We start from the raw sequence: 12,391 nt of genomic DNA, 5'->3' as shown, positions 1-12,391 counted from the left end.
CAATTTTTTTTATTTATGTAAGTTTTACACAATGATTTCATTTTTAAAACCAAAAAAATGTTTTAGTGTCTCCATAGTCTAAGAGCCATAGTTTTTTCAGTTTTTGGGCGATTATCTTAAGTAGGGTCTCATTTTTTGCGGGATGAGATGACGGTTTGATTGGCATCTATTTTGGGGTGCATATGACTTTTTGATTGCTTGCTATTACACTTTTTGTGACGTAAGATGACAAAAAATGGCTTTTTTTACACCGTTTTTATTTTTATTTTTTTACGGTGGTCATCTGAGGGGTTATATCATGTGATATTTTTATAGAGCCGGGCGATACGGACGCGGCGATACCTAATATGTATACTTTTTTTTTATTTATGTAAGTTTTACACAATGATTTCATTTTTGAAACAAAAAAAATCATGTTTTAGTGTTTCCATAGTCTAAGACCCATAGTTTTTTCAGTTTTTGGGCGATTATCTTGGGTAGGGTATGATTTTTGCGGGATGAGATGACGGTTTTATTGTTACAATTTTGGCGTACATGCGACTTTTTTGATCACTTTTATTACCTTTTTTGGGAAGTAAGGTGGGCAAAATTTCAATTTCATCATAGTTTTTTATTTTTTATTTTTATGGTGTTCACCGTTCGGGTAAAGTAACATGACCGTTTTATAGATCAGGTCGTTACGGACGCGGCGATACCAAACATGTGTAGGGAATTTTATTTTTTTCATTTTTTATCAGTGATAAATGTGTTTTTTGATTTTTACTTTTTTTTCACTTTTATTCACTTTTTTTTGACCCAGACCCACTTGGTTCTTGAAGATCCAGTGGGTCTGATGTCTGTATAATACAGTACAGTACAATATATATTGTTCTGTACTGTATTTTACTTACACTGAACAGATCTATGCCTTTCAGCACAGATCTGTTCAGCACCATGGACAGCAGGACGCCTGAGAGGCGTCCTGTTGCCATGGGAACCTTCCCCGTCTGCTCAGTACTGCTCAGAACTTCGCAGACGGGGAAGGGTAAGGAGGGGATCTCTCGGGGGGCTCTCTGGGGGCTCTCTCCCTCCCCATCGGGGGGCTGCAAAGGCACAGCAGCCCCCCGATGGGAGAGGGAGGGAGCTCCCTGCGCTGTTAACCTTTTCCATACAGCGGTCCGTACGGACCGCTGTATGGAAAGGGTTAAACGGCTGACATCGCATCGCAGATGTCAGCCGTTTATACCAGGGTGCCAGCAATGTGCTGGCACCCTGGTATCCCCACTAGACACCAACGATTATACAAGGGGAGGCGGGCGGGGGATCGCGATCCCGCCTGCCGCACCGCCCGCCTCCCGCACCGCCCACACCGCCCGCAACCCTCGCCCTGCACCTCCCGCCACCATAAAAATCATTCGGGGGTGCAGGGGGGGGTGAATAAAACTTTTTTTTTAGGCATATAAAGTTTCTGATCCCCGCGGTCAGGGACCGCGGGGACCAGAAACTTCAGAAATCGCAGCAAACCGCAGGTCTGAATTGACCTGCGGTTTGCCGCGATCGCCGACATGGGGGGGTCACGGGACCCCCCCGCGCATTTAGCCTAGGTGCCTGCTCAATGATTTGAGCAGGCACCGGGTTCCGATCACCGCCAGCCGCACGGCAGTGATCGAAAATACACAGGGCGTACATGTACGCCCTGTGTCCTTAAGTACCAGGGCACAAGGGCGTACCTGTACGCCCTATGTCCTTAAGAGGTTAAATTGAGTCAAAATATTTCATTTTTATTTTTAAAAAAATTCCAAATTTCAATTTCTCTACTTTTATAATAGATAGTAATAACTTCAAAAATAGTTATTACTTTACATTCTCCATATGTCTACTTTATGTTTGGGTCATTTTGTGAATGCCATTTTATTTTTTGGGGACGTTAGAAGGCTTCGAATTCAGAAGCAAATCTTGAAATTCTTCTGAAAATTTCCAAAACCCACTTTTTAAAGACCAGTTCAGGTCTGAAGTCACTTTGTGAAGCTTACATAATAGAAACCACCCAAAAATTACCCCATTTTAGAAACTATACCCCTCAAGGTATTCAAAACTGATTTTACAAACTTTGTTAACCCTTTAGGTGTTTGTCACGGAAGGTGTACAGGAAACAAGACAATGCAAAAGAATCTATGACTCACTGGATCCAAAACTAAGGAAAAAAAGGGAGACCCCTGCATGAGACCTGGCACTCTCCCTGACTGCTCAGCCTATGCGAACACCCCAAAGGTGGATGATCGCATATCCCCGTACCTCGACTATATAATACCTGAACACCCTACAATAGTGAGGGGACACGACCACCGGCTCCCTACACTAGACACGGAGGGAGTCAGGGTCATCTGGGATCCAGCAAACAGAAAATCACAAATGAATGTACAGTACTTATCTTGTAGAAGACTGGGAAATAGGAACAGCATGCACACACACTCCAGGAAGTTGTATAAGCCGCACACTAATGCATTATGGGGAGGAATTTAAAGGGAAGCAATCAGTCCAACTACATGACAGCTGAGAGAGACTAACGAGATGAGGAACTGAAAACCAAAACAAAGAAAACTCAAGGAGGAGGTTCTGAAAGGCTTCTGTCAGAGCTTCTCAGCTGTCTGGTTGTGACAGTACCCCTCCCTCTACGAGTGGACTCCGGACACTCAGAGCCCACCTTCTCAGGATGGGACCTATGGAAAGCCCTGATGAGACGAGTGGCCTTAATGTCCGTCACTGGGACCCACATCCTCTCCTCAGGACCATAACCCTCCCAATGAACGAGGTACTGGAGAGAACCGCGGACAAGAATCCACAATCCTAGAGACATGAAATTCAAGATTCCCATCAACCATAATCGGAGGAGGAGGCAAAGGCGAGGGTACAATGGGTTGAACATAAGGTTTCAATAAGGACTTATGAAAAACATTATGGATCTTCCAAGTCTGTGGAAGATCAAGACGGTAGGCAACAGGATTGATGACAGACAGGATCTTGTAAGGCCCAATAAACCTAGGACCCAACTTCCAGGAGGGAACCTTCAATTTGATATTCTTGGTAGACAACCACACCAGATCACCAACATTCAGGTCCGGACCAGGCACACATCTCTTATCTGCCACACGCTTATATCTCTCACTCATGCTCTTTAGATTATCCTGAATCTTTTGCCAAATAGATGACAAAGACGAGGAGAATCTGTCCTCATCAGGTAAACCAGAAGACCCCTCTCCCGAGAAAGTCCCAAACTGCGGATGAAACCCATATGCACCAAAAAATGGTGACTTATCAGAGGACTCCTGACGACGGTTATTTAAAGCAAACTCAGCAAGGGACAAAAAAGAACACCAATCCTCCTGATTCTCCGCCACAAAACAGTGCAGATATGTCTCCAGGTTCTGATTGACGCGCTCTGTCTGGCCATTCGACTGCGGGTGGAAAGCAGAAGAGAATGACAACCGAACCCCCAAGCGAGAACAGAAAGCCTTCCAGAATCTGGAAACAAACTGCGTGCCCCTATCAGAGACTATGTCTGAAGGAATACCATGCAATTTGACAATGTGATCAATAAATGCCTGCGCCAGCGTCTTAGCATTGGGCAAACCAGGAAAAGGGATGAAATGCACCATTTTGCTAAAACAGTCCACCACCACCAGAATCACAGTCTTCCCCGAGGAACGAGGCAGGTCTGTTATGAAGTCCATGGACAGATGTGTCCAAGGACGGGAAGGAATGGGTAAGGGAAGGAGAGGACCTGATGGCCGTGAATGAGGGACTTTGGCACGAGCGCAAGTTTCGCAGGCTGCCACAAAACCCTCGAACGACTTACGAAGCGCAGGCCACCAGAATCTCCGAGCGATGAGATCCAGTGTGGCTCTTGCCCCCGGGTGCCCAGCAAGGACCGTATCGTGGTGTTCCTTAAAAATCTTGTGTCTTAAAGCGAGAGGCACAAACAACCTCCCAGGAGGACAAAGATCAGGAGCCTCTGACTGGGCTGCCTGCACCTCTGCCTCCAATTCAGGAAAAAGAGCAGAGACCACCACACCTTCAGCCAAAATGGGACCCGGTTCTTCAAAATTCCCACCTCCCGGAAAACAACGTGACAGGGCATCTGCCTTCACATTCTTAACCCCAGGGCGGAACGTGACAACAAGATTAAACCTTGAAAAGAACAAAGACCATCTGGCCTGTCTCGGGTTCAGACGCTTGGCTGACTCCAAGTAGGCCAGATTTTTATGGTCAGTAAACACGGTGATAGGGTGTCTGGCTCCCTCTAGCCAATGGCGCCATTCCTCAAAAGCCAACTTGATGGCCAACAATTCCCTATCTCCCACATCGTAATTTCTCTCTGCGGAGGAGAGTTTCTTCGAGAAAAAGGCACACGGTCGCCATTTGGCAGGAGAGGAACCCTGAGACAAGACCGCACCCACACCCACCTCAGAAGCATCAACCTCAACTATGAAGGGTAAAGAAATATCAGGTTGTACCAGGATGGGAGCGGAAGCAAAACTCTCCTTGATATTAGAAAAGGCCTTACGCGCCTCTACCGACCAGGAAGAAAAATCTACCCCCTTTCTGGTCATATCAGTGAGTGGTTTAACAACAGAGGAATAATTCAAAATAAACTTCCTGTAATAATTGGCAAAGCCCAAAAAATGCATCAGCGCCTTCTGATTCTCAGGAAGCTCCCACTCAAGCACAGCGCGGACCTTCTCGGGGTCCATGCGAAAACCAGAAGCGGAGAGAAGAAACCCCAGAAATTGAATTTCTGGAACCGCAAACACACATTTTTCCAGTTTCGCGTATAATTTATTCTCCCGCAGGATGAGCAAGACCTGACGTAAGTGTTCCTTATGAGTTTTGAAATCAGGAGAAAAAATCAAAATGTCATCCAAATACACTAATACAAATTTTCCCATTAAATGATAAAAAATGCTGTTCACGAAATGCTGAAAAACGGCTGGGGCATTCATCAAACCAAAAGGCATAACCAAATTCTCAAAATGGCCCTCAGGGGTATTGAAGGCCGTCTTCCATTCGTCTCCTTCTCTGACCCTGACCAGGTTGTATGCCCCTCTTAGGTCTAATTTGGAAAAGACTTTAGCCACAACAACCTGGTTAAACAGGTCCGGGATCAGAGGAAGCGGATAAGGGTCACGAATAGTGATACTGTTCAGCTCCCTGAAATCCAGACAAGGTCTTAAAGAACCATCTTTTTTCTTAACAAAGAAATAACCAGCGGCAACAGGTGACTTCGAGGGTCGTATGTGTCCTTTTCTCAGACTCTCAGAGATATAAGCACGCATAGCGACCCTCTCAGGTTGGGAAAGATTGTATAAACGAGATTTAGGCAGCTTGGCGGCTGGGATGAGATTAATAGGGCAATCGTACTCCCTGTGCGGGGGCAAACCCTGAACTCCACTCTCAGAGAAGACATCCGAAAATTCAGAGAGGAAAGGTGGTACAGTCTTAGTAGAAACCTCAGAAACAGATGTCGTGAGGCAATTCTCTCTGCAAAAGTCACTCCAACCATTTATTTGCCTCGCTTGCCAATCAATGGTGGGGTTATGTTTAGTGAGCCAGGGTAGCCCCAACACTAGTGGAGTAGGCAACCCGTTTAGGACGAAACATGACACATCCTCAACATGAGTATCACTCACAATCAAACGGATATTGTGAACTATGCCCTTTAACGATTTCTGAGAAAGTGGAGCGGAATCAATAGCAAAAACAGGAATATCCTTTCCCAAAGTGCATACCTGGAAACCATGAGTTATTGCAAATTGATTATCAATGAGATTGACAGCTGCTCCACTATCCACAAAAATCTCACAAAAAATGCTCTTGCTCTCTAGCGCCACCCTAGCAGGCAGGACAAAACTGGAACTACAAGCAAACGGAAAACCTTCAATTTCCGCCTCAACCCTGCCAATAGTAACAGACGAAACATTTTTAAAAGATTTTTTCCTTTTTGTTACTTTATTACTCCCAGAAAACTGCCTGAATCTCCTAGAGGGACAAACATTTGCCAAATGATTTATACCTCCACAACAAAAACAAACCCTCCCATGCGGGCTGAATCTTCTATTGTCAGAGGCAATCAACCCCAGCTGCATGGGCTCCTGCTCAGAAGGGGCTGACAGCGACTGAGACCCCTGCGCACAGAATTAGACCGCTGCACTGTCCCGGGACTGAGTATGACAGGAAGGAGAGATCTCTCCTCTCTCTCTAAGACGCCTGTCAATACGAACGGCCTGAGACATAGCAGAGTCCAAGGAGATAGGCCTCTCATGAAAGGCAAATGCATCTTTCAATCCCTCTGAAAGACCATGGCAAAATTGACTTCGGAGTGCAGCATCATTCCAACCAGTATCAGCTGCCCATCTCCGAAATTCTGAGCAGTATATCTCTGCAGATTGTTTACCCTGGCATAACAGATGTAGTCTAGACTCAGCCAGAGCAATACGATCCGGATCATCATATATCTGACCCAGGGCTAAAAAGAATTCATCCACTGAACGGAGGGGCCGTGCCCCCTCCGGCAGCGAAAAGGCCCAGGACTGAGCGTTACCCCTGAGCAGCGATATAATGATCCCCACCCTCCGTTCCTCATCACCAGAGGAATGGGGAAGAAGGCGAAAATTGAGTTTGCAAGCCTCTCTAAAACGCACAAAATTCTCACTACCCCCGGAGAACGTATCCGGGAGCGAGATCTTAGCCTCAGAACAAACTCCATGAACGCAAGCTGAACCGGTCACTTGAAACTGAGAAAAAGTCTTACGGAGATCAGCTACCTCCAATGAAAGACCCTGGAAGCGTTCAGCCGGCTTATAATGTCATGGAAGGTGTACAGGAAACAAGACAATGCAAAAGAATCTATGACTCACTGGAACCAAAACTAAGGAACAAAAGGGAGACCCCTGCATGAGACCTTGCACTCTCCCTGACTGCTCAGCCTATGCGAACACCCCAAAGGTGGATGATCGCATATCCCCGTACCTCGACTATATAATACCTGAACACCCTACAATAGTGAGGGGACACGACCACCGGCTCCCTACACTAGACACGGAGGGAGTCAGGGTCATCTGGGATCCAGCAAACAGAAAATCACAAATGAATGTACAGCACTTATCTTGTAGAAGACTGGGAAATAGGAACAGCATGCACACACACTCCAGGAAGTTGTATAAGCCGCACACTAATGCATTATGGGAAGGAATTTAAAGGGATGCAATCAGTCCAACTACATGACAGCTGAGAGAGACTAACGAGATGAGGAACTGAAAACCAAAACAAAGAAAACTCAAGGAGGAGGTTCTGAAAGGCTTCTGTCAGAGCTTCTCAGCTGTCTGGTTGTGACAGTGTTCCACAAGAATTAATGGAAAATGGAGATGAAATTTCAGAATTTTAACTTTTTGGCAGATTTTCCATTTAAATCAATTTTTTTCCACTATCAAAGCAAGGGTTACCAGCCAAACAAAACTTAATATTTATTGCCCTGATTCTGTAGTTTACAGAAACACCCCATATGTGGTCGTAAACTGCTGTACGGGCACACAGCATTGCGCAGAAGGAAAGGAACGCCATATAGTTTTTGGAAAGCAGATTTCACTGGGATAATTTTAAGCTGCCATGTCACATTTGAAAACACCCTGATGCACCCCTAGAGTAGAAACTCCAAAAAGTGACCCCATTTTAGAAACTATTCCCCTCAAGGTATTCAAAACAGATTTTACAAACTCTGTTAACCCTTTAGGTGTTCCACAAGAATTAATGGAAAATGGAGATGAAATTTCAGAATTTCACTTTTGGCAGATTTTCCATTTTAATAATTTTTTTTCTACTAACAAAGCAAGGGTTAACAGCCAAACAAAACTCTATATTTATTGCCCTGATTCTGTAGTTTACAGAAACACCCCATATGTGATCGTAAACTGCTGTACGGGCACATGGCATTGCGCAGAAGGAAAGGAACGCCATATGGTTTTTGGAAAGCAGATTTCACTGGGATAATTTTAAGCTGCCATGTCACATTTGAAGACCCCCTGATGCACCCCTAGAGTAGAAACTCCCAAAAAAATACCCCATTTTGGAAACTACAGGATAAGGTGGCAGTTTTGTTGGTACTATTTTAGGGTATATATGATTTTTGGTTGCTCTATATTACGCTTTTTGTGAGGCAAGGTAACAAACAAATAGCTGTTTTGGCACCGTTTTTATTTTTTGTTATTTACAATGTTCATCTGACAGGTTAGATCATGTGTTATTTTTATAGAGCAGGTAGTTACGGACGCGACATTACCAAATATCACTACTTTTTTTGGTAGTTTCTTTCAGTTTTACATAATAAAGCATTTTGGAATATTTTTTTTTTTGTGTTTCCATATTCTGAAAGCCATAGTTTTTATTTATTTTTTGGGCAACTGTCTTATGTAGGGGCTTTTTTTTTTCGGTATGAGATGACGGTTTGATTGGTACTATTTTAGGGTGCAAATGACTTTTTGATCGCTTGGTATTACACTTTTTGTGATGTAAGATGACAAAAAATTGCTTTTTTGACACACTTTTGTAATAATTTTTTTTTACGGTGTTCCCCTGAGGGATTAGGTCATGTGATATTTTATAGAGCAGGTTCTTATAGAAGCGGCGATACCTAATATGTATACTTTTTTTATTTATTTAAGTTTTACCCAATAGCATTTTTGAATTAAAAAAAAAATCATGTTTCAGTGTCCCCATATTCTGAGAGCCCTAGTCTTTAAATTTTTTGGGCGATTGTCTTAGGTAGGGTCTCATTTTTTGCAGGATGACATGATGGTTTGATTGATACTATTTTGGGGTGCGTATGACTTTTTTATCGCTTGGTATTACACTTTTTGTGACCAAAAAAATTGCTTTTATGACACCGTTTTTTTTTTTACGGTGTTCACCTGAGGGGTTAGGTCATGTTCTAGTGTCTCCATAGTCTGAGAGACATATTTTTTTATTTTTTGGGCGATTGTCTTAGGTAGGGGCTAATTTTTTGCGGGATGAGGTGACGGTTAGAGTGGTACTATTTTGGGGGGCATACACCTTTTTTGGTCGCTTGGTGTTTATTTATTTATTTTTAAGTACTTTATTTTGGGAGAAGGACACTTTTTTTTTTTTTACTTTAGATTTTTTTTTTCTAGCTTTTTTTTCTCACTTTTTTTTTGTCTCATAGAAACATAGAATGTGTCGGCAGATAAGAACCATTTGGCCCATCTAGTCTGCCCAATATATCTGAATCCTATGAATAGTCCCTGGCCCTATCTTATATGAAGGATAGCCTTATGCCTATCCCATGCATGCTTAAACCCCTTCACTGTATTTGCAGCTACCACTTCTGCAGGAAGGCTATTCCATGCATCCACTACTCTCTCAGTAAAGTAATACTTCCTTATATTACTTTTAAACCTTTGCCCCTCTAATTTAAAACTGTGTCCTCTTGTGGTAGTTTTTCTTCTTTTAAATATGCTCTCCTCCTTTACCGAGTTGATTCCCTTTATGTATTTAAAAGTTTCTATCATATCCCCTCTGTCTCTTCTTTCTTCCAAGCTATACATATTAAGGTCCTTTAACCTTTCCTGGTAAGTTTTATCCTGCAATCCATGTACTAGTTTAGTAGCTCTTCTCTGAACTCTCTCTAGAGTATCTATATCCTTCTGGAGATATGGCCTCCAGTACTGCGCACAATACTCCAAGTGAGGTCTCACCAGTGTTCTGTACAGCGGCATAAGCACTTCACTCTTTCTACTGCTTATACCTCTCCCTATACATCCAAGCATTCTGCTGGCATTTCGTGCTGCTCTATTACATTGTCTTCCCACCTTTAAGTCTTCTGAAATAATTACTCCTAAATCCCTTTCCTCAGATACTGAGGTCAGGACTGTGTCAAATATTCTATATTCTGCCCTTGGGTTTTTACGCCCCAGGTGCACTCTGGGACTTCAGCTTTTGTGGGTCTGATCCCCTTTACAATGCATTAACATTCTTCTGTATTGTGATGCATTGGCTGTAAGTGTATTACACACTGTAATACACTTACAGCCTGCTTGCCTGTGAGATCTAGGGGGCTGGATCTCACAGGTTGGCATGGAAGGCAGCCACGATGCCTAAGTAATTCCCTGCCATCGGGTCCCCATCACAGCAGCGCGGGGATCCGATGGCTGCTCCCTCCCCATACATCGCACGTGCTGCAGTCAGCGCGGACCGCGGCACATCAAAGGTTAATGCACTGGCATCAGTGTTTTAACTGATGGCGGCGCATACAGCAGGGGTCTGGCTACCAGTCAATGCCGGACCCCTGCCGCTGATCGGGCGGGTGCAGTTCCAGCACCCGCACGATCAGCCCGCCATAATAATACGGTGCTGGGCGGCAAGTCACATCCCGCTGCGCTATGCTATTACAGCGCTGGTCGGGAAGGGGTTAAACTGTTTTTTTGTTGATTGTATTGTTATTGTTTTTCTTTGAAAATTTGTCTGTTTGCAATTTTGACACAAACCACACCGGTAGAAACCCTTTAGGTTTAACCAATTTACCATGGTTGGGCGCTTATTATTATATTTGAAGGTCGGTGCTATTTGTAAGCCCAGATTAGGCGCTCGACTGTACACTATTGGGGGCTGAGTAGGAATTATACTTTATCAATATTTTATCTTCTTTTAGAAGATGCCAGTGTTTTTGAATGATTTTAGTCACTTTTTTATGCTTAGTGTTAAATGGCAATATTATCTTACAAGAGTCTGTCACAATTAGTTATTTTTTACATTCGTTTTGGTTCAAAAATCATTTTTCTGTCGAGTCCAATGATTTATCAAGTAATTCTAATGGATATAATTTTTCCAAAAACTGGGTTTTTAGTGTTTCAGCTTCTTTCTCAAATTGCTGTGTTTGAGTACAGTTCCTATTTAAACGTTGGAATTGGCTTTTTGGAACAATGAAATTGTTCTTAGCTACTTCCTTTTGGTATGTAGCACAAACAAATGATTTGTCTTGCATTTCTATTTTTAAATCTAGAAATTCTGCTATCCTAGAATTGATGTTAGGGGTGAACTTCAAATTTAATTGATTATTATTAATCCCATTTAGGAATTCTATTAATGCTCGATGTGAATCGCTCCATATAATCAAGATGTCATCTATATACCTTCGCCAGAGCACCAGGCTCGTCCCCAGCTTGAGATTGATAAAATCTTGCTCCCATGCTGTCATAAACAAATTGGCATAGCTGGGGGCGAACCTGGTGCCCATGGCTGTACCTGGTATCTGCAAATAATAATTGGAATCAAAATAAAAATAATTGTGATAAAGGACAAAATGAATCCTTTCTAATATAAATTCAATCTACTCCTGTTTTAATTTTCCTGCTTGGACCAAAATTTTAGATATGGCATCTATTCCCTGTTTGTGGCCAATGCATGTATATAGTGAACTAATATATCCAAATTCGCCAGAATCCAATGAGGTTGACAAACCATTTTTTCCAACACATTATCTTTGTAGTATCCTTCAAATGTGATGGAGTGTCCCCAACATAGGGCTGCAATATTCGATCCAAATACTGGGACAAATTTGAAGTATCGGACCCTATGCCGGAGACAATCGGCCTACCCGATTACCTGGCCTACCCGATGTACATATGAACCTGGGACCAACACAGATGTCTTCAGCAGCCAAGCGCACATGTAACAGGTCAGCCAGTGTCATAGGTACAAATCTGCTGACAGATGTCCCGTAAGAGGCTTAGTTCCCTTAATAAATTTGCACTTACTCCAGCACACATATGAAACGCCAATCTTAATACATTCTTCCTCTATGTTCTGGCTGATAATCAAGCACTTAAAAGACCAGTCATCTCTCCTGACATGTCTGCTTTAGTAGTGGTGATGCCATCAATATGCAAAGACATTATATGCATTTTTTTTTTATTCCAGCATGGAGAGGATATGATAGTCGAAAGAAATTCCAAGAACTAAGAACCAGAAGAAATGAAGCTGCAGTTGTTATTCAAGCAGGTAATTGTAGACAACATCAAACGGGTTAATCTGTAGTTTATTGTCATAATAGAAGTTATGTCCACACATATCTAATATATAAAGTTCTATGTGTGTATGTCCGCTAAAAGAATCCGCACTGTCTCATTTACAATCATGAAATTTGGACCGTTTCTCAGCTCTCTAGCACGTACCGTTCCTGAAATATTCCCAAAAAATGCATTGGCCAATAGAAGCCCGGTCACATGACCTTTATCAGCCAATAGAAGCTCGCAGGCCCTTAGTCTCCACATACACACAGTTTTAGACCAGGTTTCCATAACAACCCAGCCATTTTTCTTCACTGCTGTAGGTCAGCTTTAAAGGG

General features: G+C 43.0%; 1 protein-coding gene across 1 annotated transcript in view; it reads left to right on the top strand.

Moving 5' to 3' along the window:
• MYO3B (myosin IIIB) overlaps positions 1 to 12,391 on the top strand; it is a 386,918-nt gene that overhangs the window by 317,313 nt on the left and 57,214 nt on the right. Inside the window, exon 28 of the mRNA XM_040441512.1 lies at positions 11,965 to 12,045. Within this exon, the coding sequence (XP_040297446.1) occupies positions 11,965 to 12,045 (81 nt within the window). The remainder of the gene's footprint in view (positions 1 to 11,964; positions 12,046 to 12,391) is intronic.

Source organism: Bufo bufo, chromosome 7, assembly GCF_905171765.1.
Source record: "Bufo bufo chromosome 7, aBufBuf1.1, whole genome shotgun sequence".
In the NCBI taxonomy this organism is placed as follows: domain Eukaryota; kingdom Metazoa; phylum Chordata; class Amphibia; order Anura; family Bufonidae; genus Bufo; species Bufo bufo.
The sequence above is the reverse complement of the archived record's forward strand: the minus strand, read 5'-3'. Positions and strand labels throughout refer to the sequence as shown.